Below are 13,634 nucleotides of genomic sequence, written 5' to 3'. Positions count from 1 at the left end.
CGTGGAGAGGTGGCTCAAGATGAAGGGAAGTTGCCCCATGTGCCGGCGCCAGCTTTCGGTACCGCATGTTGATACAAAACAAGATGTTCCATTTATACATCCCTTTGAATTGATGGCGATAGAGTCAATGTGGAGGTTTCCTTACATATTCCCAGATCCAGATGGATTTTTCTCAATGTATACGCAAGATATGTTTGAAAGCCATTGAAGATGATGTTGCCATGTACATTATGCTTTCGGTAGCTCTACATATGAGACCGGTGCTAAGAATGTTATGCAAAGTGTGGATATCTTCACTTTCAAACAAATAGAACACGTGCTTTCCGAATGCATCAGAACTTTCACGTGAGAATCCTATATACTTAAAAAAATCATCCCACTATCTTTTTCTCTCTTGACAGACAGCTTATCCACATCAGCAACACTACCACATCGACACTTTATTAGGGCCTTACATGCGGAACGCAGCACTATACAAAACAACCACGTTAGCTTTCAGTTATTGCCGGTAGGACCCACGAGAGAGGCTACCCATGGACGTATCTTTTCGTCATCCAACCCAACCCATCACCCCCACATTCCTCTCTCTATATTCTGGTGCACCGTCCCACCCAAGATGCCGTCTCAAACCCCATGCAGGACTGGTGGGTCGGCTCCTCTATGTCCGCTACACTCTAATTTGAAACCGATGTTTGTAGTTACTGTGTTCACTCTTATTTGATTCTTATGTCAGCTGCTTCCCTGTTGTCTGTGATTTATGTCCAGCCATCATCCCACTGTGATTTCAGAGGTGTAGATGTAAAAGATGCAACGACGCACAATAAATACTCCCTCCATTCCTAAATATAAGTCTTTTCAGACATTTCAAATGAACAACAACATACAGATGTATGTAGACACATTTTTGAGTATAGATTCACTTATTTCGCTCCGTATGTAGTCACTTGTTGGAATTTTTAGAAAGACTTGTATTTGAGAACAGAGGGAGTATATAGTACAGCATGCATATGCATGGTCTCGATGAAACCGAAGTGATGCTAGAGGTACGTTGGTTTTTATCCACTACTTGGAATAAAAATCCACGAAAATACTACTAGTATCCACTGCTTACTTGTTGGAGGCGTGGAAGCGTGGGTGCGAGCCCTGCTTGGCTCGGTCCTTTGTTCGTTGGTACGGACCCGAAACACGCCCTTTATCTTCGAATCATTGCTATTTAACTCAGACCTGTTTTGAAAAAGTCGAGGTATTTCGAATTCTCTTTCCGAAGCGAATTAAACGGCAATCGCGACTTGTAATAAGTAAACGAACTGCTAAGTCGGTGGTTTGGAAAACAAAATCTGGACGCCAAGATTGATGGATGCATGGGCAGATTGAAAGGTGGTTTGGCGTATTTCCTACTACGATTTCACGGCTAGAGAGCCATGCACATACACGTATCCAAGATGTAGTATATATATTTGCTTTGGATCCATTATGATCTCTAGTACTAGGACGTACGGATTAGCAGCATTGACCAGTCCGTTGTTTATTTACTAATAGTGCACAAATTAAAGCAAGGAATCCAGGCTCGCACGAACAGAAGCGCAAGCGGACTCCTCGTGCTGCTGAAACTGAAAGCGTATACTCGATTGAACTAGACGGGCAGATGATCACCCACCTACGGGAGGTCTCTTCTCTTGAATGGAATCATCACCGGCACGGCACGGCACGGCACACACCCGCGCGGAGTGCACGAACATCTAGTACTGCGCACCTAGCTTAAACTTGGTAGGCATATGCTTGCAGACCCTCTGCACCGCCGGCCTGGCCATGAGCATCTCCCACCAGGCCTTCACCTTGGGGTACTCATCAAACACCTTGGCGTACGGGGTGGTCATGAAGTAGAAGGTGAACGGGATGTGGTTCAGATCGGCGAAGCTGATGGAGTCCCCGGCCAAGTACCTGCTCTTCTCCAGCCGGGCCTCGTAGATCCCCAGCACGCCCCTCAGCCGCTCCAGGCTCTCGTCCACGACGCTCTGGTTCGGCGTCGCGCCACCGCCAGGGATGATGAAGGGAATGATGATGCACTCGAACACCACCGGCGAGATGGCCGGGTAGTACTGCTGGGCCTCCACCTCCGTCCACATGTCCACCACTGCTAATTCTTCGATTCCGCTGTTTTCTCCGAGGAGGTCCAGGCCGGCTGTCCCCCCGTACTTGCGGAGGATGTACTTGGCGATGGCGCGCGACTCTGCACTCACTCATCGATTTGTTAGATTAGAGAAACCAATGCAATGGATTTTTAACATGATACTCTTAGATAGGAATGATTCGTGTGTACTGATGTGTTAGAAGGCTCACCGAACAGGACGAGATCGCCATCTTGGAACCCAGGCATCTTCGCAAACGGCTGCAAGGAAGAAAAACACGTAGCATCTCTGTCAAAAATCATCACCTGAACCTGATACGGTGACCGATCGACGAATTGTCGTCTGCTTACGTTTAACTGGACGTGTTGGGGCCTCTTGTGCTCGCCGGCTACGAAGTCGAGGGGCACGAGCTCGTACTCAGCGCCGACCTCCTCCAGGAAGAGTAGCACCCGTGCGACGTTTGTCAACATCGGGTGCCCGAACACCTTCACCGGAGACATGTTTGTCCGTGAACTTCACGTGATGGATGCTCTACAGGCAGGAGAGGGAGCAAGACTCTGCTCTGTAGCGTGCGCGCGTGTGTGTGTGGAGGAGGCCTTGGATGTTGATCTCCATTTATACACAGAGCAGGGAGCACCACACCCGGCCCGCGTGGCCCAAGGAAAACTGACCGCTCTGAATATTGTACTAGGACTTTTTAGGTAGTGTCTAGACCTGCTTTATTTCATTTTTGTTCCGCCGCCGGCTGCTACTCCTGTCATTTTTCTTCTCGTTCAGTTGAATGCTATTCCGAGAGTTAAGCTTGCCAGCGATGAATCATTTTCCAACTTGCCAACGCCTTGCATGTCCTATAAAAAATCAACTTGCATGCTACTATTACGTCGCTAGCAGGTGGCCCATTGGTAGGCGACACATCACTTTCCATGGCTCTAATTTTTCCTGTTTGATGCTTGTGGCCTTGATAGCAACTTAGCAAGAGAGACTTTCCACGGCTCTGGCTCTCACCAGCTAGCGAGATATTCGTCAAATAGTTCGTTTAGGTGGCTAGAGCATGGAATAACTTATTCTATTCTTAAACACAAAGTATTAAATCATTCTCTCCATATATATACTAAGAAGACTAGGCCTGTCAAGGTTCGAATTTTTTCTGGTTTTCTCGGATTTTTTTTTCATCCCTGCCGGTTGAGCGACACTTTATGTGCCCTTGTCTATCTCCGCGTGTGCAGTGCATCCTACGGGAGAGTTCCTTTATTTTTTTATGTTTGTTTGACTGCACGTTTTGCATGGTCAAATTGACATGCCCGTTTCAGATTTTCTAGGTTGTTTGCTCCGTTCCACGCGTCCCTGCATGGGACATGCATGTGGCTGGTCCAGTTCACATGACCCTTTCAGATAAGCACACTAGAAAGAAGGCAGTGTGCTCGGAGGGGCCCGTTAGTTGATTCCCATTTTTTTTCATTGAAAAGTTTGGCCATTGTCACGCATGACCCTGAGTTAGCTGGTCAAGTATGATGTCCATAATTGAAAATTTTAATATGTAGTCGTCAGACGTCGCCCCTTATCTACGGTCGGCCCCATCACCTTATTTTTTTTAACATCAGTACAGACACAGGCGTTCATATACATGCGCATATACTCACTCCTATGAACGCACACACGCATATCCTACCCTATAAGCATCTCCAAAAAACTGAACCGGCATATCATCTTGAGATTCCCCATCACCTCATTTGCATGTTCAATTTCCCTCATGCAAAAAGTCCGTCGGTTTCAACGAGAGATCACGAGCACTTTGAAAAGTTGTTCCGGATTTTTGGGGATAAGCACATGTGTACTGTTATTACAAGTCTATACTCCTACGTATATTTCCTGTTCTAGAAATTGTGGATCGCTGACGGCAGCGAGGACAACAAAGGCAGCCTGACTTTTCTTGCCATCCCATCCTTGGGTACATGCCGGGCGGGCTGCGGCGTGGCGGACTGGCGGGGACACGGCGAAAGCGAGGAGAGGTGGCAGCAGCATCTGGTCCAGCATCAACCACGACGGCAATAGCTGAAGGAAAATATAGAAGGTCTCATCTGCTGTGCTCCTCATGTGGTCACAGTGCATCTCCGTGTAACATCGCCGCCGGCGGCTATGACCGGCTACGATATACGACGACAACAAGATGACTTCATGTGGCAACCCCTGCGGTCTTGCCTGACAGGAGACGACGACACTTGAGGTTCATCATCCCATCCTTTATTTTCTTTCAGGGGTTTCACCATCTCATCGTGGAGGTATACTCTCACGCATGCATTACTTTTTTTTTTGCAGGGTGCATGCATTACTTTTACGCATGTAGTTCCTCGTACTAACTTATCTTCCATTGTCCATTAATCTTTTTTATCTCCCACTGACTATGGCGTATGGCAGTGTAATTTTTTTATACTCACTCAGAAAAAAATGTGTACCTTCTTAGATGCAAAAAGTGCATACATTCCTCATAAAAAAATGCAATTTCTATCATCTTAGGAAAATGCAGTATATACTCACCCAACAAAAAAAAGGGTATTTGATCTATCATCAAAGTGCAGTATATTTATCACAAAAAATAATAATTCAAAGTGCAGTATATAACCCATCACAAAAACTATGTGCTCACTAAAAACTGTAGAATATGGTATATACCCTTTAATAAGTTTTACATATTTGTGATAATTTGTCTCATCAAAAGTAGTGTATACATGTTATATATATATATATATATATATATATATATATATATATATATATATATATATATATATTTGTGCTAACTCGTTTCATCAAAAGAATGTTATATACTACACGGTTGTACGTATACTTCAAACTAGTATCATGTGTACTACTTCCAATGGTTAACGAATGAAAAACAAATGATGTCCGCTATTCCAAGCAGTCAAACAAATTTGAAGGACGAATGGTTGTTCCTAACTTCTAGGGTGTACCTAGCGCGTCCAAAAAAGGTTGTTAGATATTTTGACAAATTGGCTGAGTTGTTGTTATTCCTAAGGATGGGGCGTGGGAGTACATACTCTTGGGAGTATAAAAGAGGAGTCGTGTGTGTGTGCGCGCGCGCGCGTGCACGGGTACAAACCATTTCTCACCTTTCATAGATAGTATAGGAACAATGGTTTAATCGGAGAGCTACCAAAATGCAAAGGAGAGAAGTGGCTTTGTATCAAAGAACTCCAAAACACACTAAACACACTTGGCTTATGTGAAGCTTAGGTATGGCAAGTGGCATGCAAATGGAACAACGGGGAACCAAGATATTGTAGTGGCAAGTAAATATCCACCATGATTACAAAGCAAAGACAAGTTTATCTTAAAGGATAGGGATTATGTTCAAGGAAACTCACATGCAAAGATAATGCAACTCGTGCTACCAAAGGAATGAGCTAAGCACCAAAGACGATGTGTACTTCCTTTTTACATATCCCTGTTTCCTATGGCATATCATTACAGGAGTATTACTATCGTCCAGTCCCGACGTATACTCCCCCTCCAATGATTAGCTCATTGTTGGTGAGGGTGTTCTTAGCACGAGTGGGAATCTGCCTTCATTTGATCTTGGTTATGTCATAGGGACATGTGGTAACAATTATCAACCCATAATGCTCTCAAGATTCCCTCCGGTTCACCCTTCCCGGGGAGTTTCCCCTATACGTCCAGAATGTGCCTAAGTGTCGGAACCCCAAGTGTCTGAAGCCGGACACACGCGGGGGGTTCATCCTTGGATCCAGCACCATCTCACCACACTTGTGTACACACCATGTGGACACACACAAGTTTTGGGGCCATTCCCACCCTCCGAGGCTTGATTTACGACGAAACCCTAACCCGTTGACTGCGCGGTCTATCCCTTTGACTTCATCCCACCGGCGGTGCCCGGGTGGGCATATGCCTTCATTTGATCTTGGTTAGGTCATAGGGACATGTGGTAACAATTATCAGCCCATATGCTCTCAAGATTCTCTCCGGTTCAGCCCCCCCCCCCCCAAGGGAGTTCACCCTATACGTCCATAATCTGCCTAAGTGTTGGAACCCCAAGTGTCTGAAGCCGGACACACGCGAGGGTTCATCCTTGGTTCCAACACCATCTCACCACACTTGTGTACACACCATGTGGACACACACAAGTTTTGGGGCCATTCCCACCCTCCGAGGTGCGATTTTCGACGAAACCCTAGTTCTGTTGACCGCGCGGTCTACCCCTTTGACTTCACCCCACCGGCGGTGCCCCGGAGGCATACTTCTAAGAACAACAACCAGCTGATCCCTTTTTTTCCTGGATACATCTCTGAATCTAAGATGATGATCAGCATACATCATATAGGGATGGGATCCATAGCTTAGTGCAAGGAAATGTCTGCTTAACTTGCTCAGTTTTCTTAGAAGTATCCTTAGCATTTTCTCTGTTTTTAGTGACAATGCATACTGTGACAATGTACCTAATGTGACACTCTACTATTTCTGTCAATTTGTTTCATCAAGTGTGAAGAGTGGAACAGAAATGGATGTTACTGAACTTCCTCACTTGGCATATGCATATTCTGGCATCTTAAGGTTCTGTGTAGGACGTGAGTATTCAAGTTAATGCTCATTGTGTGTTAACAACATTTACTTTAGAATAGCCAGCACGCTTCCTACTACGAGCTAAAAAGTAGAGTATCTAACACAAAACATGAAGTTCATGGAGTTCTTGGAGTGCATGATATATCCTGCTGTTCTGGAAATGAGTTCTTGGAGTGCATGTTATATCCTGATGATGTGCTACACCAACTATTACAAGGTAATGAATTAATTGCAGTAGAGTAACTTCCTGATGTCAATGATTGCAGATCATAGGACTGGGAGTATACTTGCATCGGGAGGAGCATTATCTTCTTCGTGTGGATCATTGTCTTCTCCGAGTGGAGTGTAGTTCAAGTCCGGAAGCACCACAGATGCTGCTGCTACTCAGTGACAAGGATGCGCTTGAGCGCGCCGACCTTATAGTCGACGCCGAAGTGGAGCCGACATCCCCCAGGTCCCAAGCCCTTAGCAGACTAGATCACTGGCCCTGGATCGGCGAGGTGACTGGATGACGAGCAGCACCTAGGCCGGCAGGTGTTGGGAGAGCAGAACCAGGGGTGGTGGCGACGCACCGACCTTCTCCCCTCACTGGCGCTCTGCTCCTTCTGGGTGGGGGTCGCCGACTGGCGTTCTGCTGCAGGGTGTGAGTCGTCGGCTAGCGTGCTGCTGTTGGGACGATCAGTGAGGCCAGTCGGTGTTGTACATCGATCGGCGAGGAGATCTGAGTCTTGGGTAGATTAGTGAGGCCAGGTGTTGTTGGCCCGATCGATTGACCAGGTTCTGGGAACGGGGCCTGGCGTGATCAGCGAGGTCCTGGGGGAACTGGATCCTCTAACATGGAGGAGGCAAGTCAGGTATGCTACTGTTGGGGATCGTAGCAGAAATTTAAAATTTTCTACGCATCACCACGATCAATCTATGGAGTAATCTAGCAATGAGGGGAAGGGGAGTGCATCTACATACCCTTGTAGATCACTAAGCGGAAGCATTGCAAGAACGCAGTTGGTGGAGTCGTACACGTAGCGATTCAGATCACGGTCGATTCCGATCTAAGCACCGAACAACGGTGCCTCCACGTTTAACAAACGTGCAGCCCGGTGACGTCTCCCATGCCTTGATCCAGCAAGGAGAGAGGGAGAGGTTGGGGAAGACTCCGTCCAGCAGCAGTACGACAGCGTGGTGGTGGTGGAGGAGCGTGATACTCCAGCAGGGCTTCGCCAAGCACTACGAGAGACGAGGAGGGAGAGAGGTAGGGCTGCGCCTTGGGAGAGAGAGACTCGTGTGTTGTGCAGTACCAAAACCTCCACTATATATAGGGGCAAGGGCAAGGGGAGGCGCCCTAGGGTTTCCCCTAGGGGGGCGGCGGCCAGGGCAGATGGGATCTCCCCCTTGGGTGACTTGGCCCCCAAGCCAGGAGGTGGGAACCCTAGATGGGGCGCCCCAAACCCCCTGGTCACGTGGGAATAGGTGAGGGGGGCGCACAGCCCCTTAGTGGGCTGGTTTTCCCCCTTCCCTTGGCCCATGAAGCTCCCCAACACTTGTCGGGGCTCCCGAAACACCTTTCGGTCATGCTGATCATCACCCGGTACCTCCGAAACACTTCCGGACTCCAAAACCCTTCGTCCAATATATCAATCTTCACCTCCGGACCATTCCAGAACTCATCGTGACGTCCGGGATCTCATCCAGGACTCCAAAAAACATTCGGTAACCGCGTACATACTTTCCCTATAACCCTAGCGTCATCGAACCTTAAGTGTGTAGACCCTACGGGCTCGGGAATCATGCAGACATGACCGAGACATCTCTCTGGTCAATAACCAACAGCGGGATCTGGATACCCATGTTGGCTCCCACATGTTCCACGATGATATCATCGGATGAACCACGATGTCAAGGATTCAGTCAATCCCGTATACAATTCCCTTTGTCTACCGGTATAGTACTTGCCCGAGATTCGATCGTCGGTATCCCGATACCTTGTTCAATCTCGTTATTGGCAAGTCTCTTTACTCGTTCCGTAACACATCATCCCGTGATAAACTCCTTGGTCACATTGTGCACATTATGATGATGTCCTACCGAATGGGCCCAGAGATACCTCTCCGTTTACACGGAGTGACAAATCCCAGTCTTGATTCGTGCCAACCCAACAGACACTTTCGGAGATACCCGTAGTGCACCTTTATAGCCACCCAGTTACGTTGTGGCGTTTGGTACACCCAAAGCATTCCTACGGTATCCGGGAGTTGCACAATCTCATGGGTCTAAGGAAATGATACTTTGACATTAGAAAAGCTTTAGCAGACGAACTATACGATCTTGTGCTAGGCTTAGGATTGGGTCTTGTCCATCACATCATTCTCCTAATGATGTGATCCCGTTATCAATGACATCCAATGTCCATGGTCAGAAAACCATGACCATCTATTGATCAACGAGCTAGTCAACTAGAGGCTTACTAGGGACATGTTGTGGTCTATGTATTCACACATGTATTACGGTTTCCGGTTAATACAATTATAGCATGAACAATAGACAATTATCATGAACAAGGAAATACAATAATAACCATTTTATTATTGCCTCTAGGGCATATTTCCAACAGTCTCCCACTTGCACTAGAGTCAATAATCTAGTTCACATCACTATGTGATTGTAATGAATCCAACACCCATGGGGTTTGTTCATATCTTGCTTGTGAGAGAGGTTTATCAGTCAATGGGTCTGAACCTTTCAGATCCATGTGTGCTTTACAAATCTCTATGTCATCTTGTAGATGTAGCTACCACGTGCTACTTGGAGCTATTCCAAATAACTGCTCTACTATACGAATCTGGTTTACTCCCCAGAGTAATCCGGATTAGTGTCAAAGTTTGCATCGACATAACCCTTTACGACGAACTCTTTTACCACCTCCATAATCGAGAAAATTCCTTAGTCAACTAGTTACTAAGGATAAGTTCGACCGCTGTCATGCGATCCATTCCTGAATCACTCTTGTACCCCTTGACTGACTCATGGCAAGGCACACTTCAGGTGCGGTACTAAGCATCGCATACTATAGAGCCTAGGTCTAAAGCATAGGGGACGACCTTCGTCCTTTCTCTCTCTTCTGCCGTTGTCAGGTCTTGAGTCTTACTCAATACTCACACCTTGTAACACAGCCAAGAACTCCTTCTTTGCTGATCTATTTTGAACTCCTACAAAATCTTGTCACAGTATGTATTCATTTGAAAGTACTATTACGCGTTTTTGATCTATCCTTATAGATCTTGATGCTCAATGTTCAAGTAGCTTAATCCAGGTTTTCCATCGAAAAACACTTTTCAAATAACCCTGCATGCTTTCCAGAAATTATACATCATTTTTGATCAACAATATGTTCACAACATATACTCATCAAAAATTCTATAGTGCTCCCACTCACTTCTTTGGAAATACAAGTTTCTCATAAACTTTGTATAAACCCAACATCTTTGATCATCTCATCAAAGCGTACATTCCAACTCCGAGATGCTTACTCCAGTCCTTAGAAGGATTGATGGAGCTTTGCATACTTGTCAGCATCTTTCAGGATTGACAAAACCTTCTGGTTGTATCACATACAACCTTTCCTCAAGAAAAATGTCGAGGAAACAACTTTTTGACATCCTATCTGCAAGATTTAAATAATGCAGTAACTTCTAACATAATTCCAACAGACTCTTAGCATCGCTACGAGTGAGAAAGTCTCATCGTAGTCAACTTCTTGAACTTGTCGGGAAACATCTTAACGACAAGTCGAGCTTTCTTAATGGTGACACTTACCATCATTGTCTGTCTTCCTTTTAAAATCCATCTGCACCCAACAGCCTTACGACCATCAAGTAGTTCTTTCAAAGTCAATACTTTGTTTTATACATGGATCCTCTCTCGGATTTTTATGGCCTCGAGCCATTCGTCGGAATCCGGGCCCACCATCGCTTCTCCATAGCTCGTAGGTTCATTGTTGTCTAGCAACATGACTTCCAAGACAGGATTACGTACCTCTCTGAAGTAGTACGCATCTTTGTCGACCTATGAGCTTTGGTAGTGACTTGATCCGAAGTTTCATGATCACTATCGTAAGCTTCCACTTCAATTGGTGTAGGTGCCACAGGAACAACTTCATGTGCCCTGCTACACACTAGTTGAAGTGACGGTTCAATAACCTCATCAAGTCTCCACCATCCTCCCACTCAATTCTTTCGAGAGAAACTTTTCCTCGAGAAAGGACCCGTTTCTAGAAACAATCACTTTTGTTTCCGGATCTGAAATAGGAGGTATACCCAACTTTTTTGGGTATTCTATGAAGATGCATTTATCCGCTTTGGGTTCGAGCTTATCAGTCTAAAACTTTTTCACATAAGCATCGCAGCCCCAAACTTTTAAGAAACGACAGCTTAGGTTTCTCTAAACCTATAGTTCATACGGTTTTGTCTCAACGGAATTGTGTGGTGCCCTATTTAAAGTGAATGCGGTTGTCTCTAATGCCTAACCCATAAACGGTAGTGGTAATTCGATAAGAGACATCATGGTATGCACCATATCCAATAGGGCGCAGTTGTGATGTTCGGACACACCATCACACTATGGTGGTCCAGGCGGTATTAGTTGTGAAACAATTTCCACAATGTCTTAATTGTGTGCCAAACTCGTAACTCAGATATTCATCTCTATGATCATATCATAGACATTTTATCATCTTGTCACGACGATCTTCAACTTCACTCTGAAATTACTTAAACCGTTCAATAATTCAGACTTGTGTTTCATCAAGTAAATATACTCAGCATCTACTCAAATCATCTGTGAAGTAAGAACATAACGATATCCATTGCGTGCCTCAGCACTCATTGGACTGCACACATCAAAATGTATTACTTCCAACAAGTTGCTTTCTTGTTCCATCTTACTGAAAACGAGGGCTTTCAGTCATCTTGCCCATGTGGTGTGATTTGCATGTCTCAAGTGATTCAAAATCAAGTGAGTCCAAACGATCCATCTGCATGGAGTTTCTTCATGCATATCTATCAATAGACATGGTTCGCATGTCTCAATCTTTTCAAAAACGAGTGAGTCCAAAGATCCATCAACATGGAGCTTCTTCATGCGTTTTTATACCAATATGACTCAAATGGCAGTGCCACAAGTATGTGGTATTATCATTACTATCTTATATCTTTTGGCATGAACATGTGTATCACTACGATCGAGATTCAATAAACCATTCATTTTAGGTGCAAGACCATTGAAGGTATTATTCAAATAAACAGAGTAACCATTATTCTCCTTAAATGAATAACCGTATTGCGATAAACACAATCCAATCATGTCTATGCTCAACGCAAACACCAAATAACAATTATTTAGGTTTAACACCAATCTCGATGGTAGAGGGAGCATGCGATACTTGATCACATCAACCTTGGAAACACTTCCGACACATATCGTCATCTCACCTTCAGCTAGTCTCCGTTTATTCTGTAGTCTTTTATTTCGAGTTACTAACACTTAGCAACCGAACCGGTATTTATTACCCTAGTGCTACTAGGAGTACTAGTAAAGTACACATTAATATAACGTATTTCCAAAATACTTCTGTCGACCTTGCCAGCCTTCTCATCTACCAAGTATCTAGGGTAGTTCTGCTTCAGTGACCGTTCCCCTCATTACAGAAGCACTTAGTCTCGGGTTTGGTTCAACCTTGGGTTTCTTCACTAGAGCAGCAACTGATTTGCCGTCTCATGAAGTATCCCTTCTTTCCCTTGCCCTTCTTGAAACTAGTCGTTTTACTAACCATCAACAATTGATGCTCCTACTTGATTTCTACTTTCACGTTGTCAAACACCGAGAATTGCTCAAGGATCATCATGTCTATCCCTGATATGTTATAGTTCATCACTAAGCTCTAATAGCTTGGTGGCAGTGACTATGGAGAACTATCACTATCTCATTTGGAAGATTAACTCCCACTTGATTCAAGCGATTGTAGTACTCAGACAATCTAAGCACATGCTCAACGGTTGAGCTTTTCTCCCTTAGTTTGCAGGCTTAAGAAACTTGTCAGAGGTCTCATACCTCTTGACGTGGGCACTAGTCTGAAATTCAAATTTCAGTCTTTGGAACATCTCATATGTTCTGCGACGTTTCAAAAACGTCTTTGCTACCACAATTCTAAACCGTTAGTATTACTCATTGAACTATCACGTAGTCATCAATACGTGTACGTCAGATGTTTCCCAACATCTACAGACGACGCTCGAGGTTCAGCACACCGAGCGGTGCATTAAGGAGATAAGCCTTTTGCGCAGCAATGAGGACAATCCTCAGTTCACGGACCCAGTCCGCATAATTGCTACTGTCAACTCTCAACTGAATTTTCTCTAGGAAGATATCTAAAACAGTAGAACCAAAGCGTGAGCTACGACATAATTTGCAAAGACCTTTTGACTATGTTCATGATAATTAAGTTCATCTAATCAAATTATTTAATGAACTCCCACTCAGATAGACATCCCTCTAGGCATCTAAGTGATACATGATCCGAGTCAACTAGGCCGTGTCCGATCATCACATGAGACGGACTTGTCATCATCGGTGAACATCTTCATGTTGATCGTATCCACTATACGACTCATGTTTGACCTTTCGGTCTTCCGTGTTCTGAGGCCATGTCTGTACATGCTAGGCTCGTCAAGTTAACCTAAGTGTATTGCGTGTGTAAATCTAGCTTACACCCATTGTATGCGAACGTTAGAACCTATCACACCCGATCATCACGTGGTGCTTCAGAACAACAGACCTTAGCAACGGTGCACAGTTAGGGGGAACACTTTCTTGAAATTATTGCGAGGGATCATCTTATTTATGCTACCGTCGTTC

General features: G+C 45.0%; 1 protein-coding gene across 1 annotated transcript; it reads right to left on the bottom strand.

The window, feature by feature from the left end:
* Positions 1-1,434: 1,434 nt before the first annotated feature.
* LOC119267427 (glutathione S-transferase 1-like) lies at positions 1,435-2,719 on the bottom strand. The gene is made up of 3 exons (XM_037548811.1): positions 2,480-2,719; positions 2,341-2,389; positions 1,435-2,230 (listed from the first exon to the last, which is right to left on the bottom strand). Exons 1-3 carry the CDS (start codon positions 2,627-2,629, stop codon positions 1,740-1,742), a joined length of 690 nt encoding a protein of 229 aa, XP_037404708.1. The 5' UTR covers positions 2,630-2,719; the 3' UTR covers positions 1,435-1,739.
* Between the last annotated feature and the right edge of the window lie 10,915 nt (positions 2,720-13,634).

The sequence above is a fragment of the Triticum dicoccoides genome, chromosome 3A, assembly GCF_002162155.2.
Source record: "Triticum dicoccoides isolate Atlit2015 ecotype Zavitan chromosome 3A, WEW_v2.0, whole genome shotgun sequence".
NCBI classification, from domain to species: Eukaryota; Viridiplantae; Streptophyta; class Magnoliopsida; order Poales; family Poaceae; genus Triticum; species Triticum dicoccoides.
The sequence above is the reverse complement of the archived record's forward strand: the minus strand, read 5'-3'. Positions and strand labels throughout refer to the sequence as shown.

Bases quoted from the DNA above. Each gene is read 5' to 3' on its own strand.
- LOC119267427 (XM_037548811.1), bottom strand. From the start codon at position 2,629: ATGTCTCCGGTGAAGGTGTTCGGGCACCCGATGTTGACAAACGTCGCA. The intron at 2,390-2,479 runs GTAAGCAGACGA...TCTTCCTTGCAG, and splicing joins CCCAACACGTCCAGTTAAAC to CCGTTTGCGAAGATGCCTGG. The intron at 2,231-2,340 runs GTGAGCCTTCTA...GAGTGAGTGCAG, and splicing joins TGGCGATCTCGTCCTGTTCG to AGTCGCGCGCCATCGCCAAG.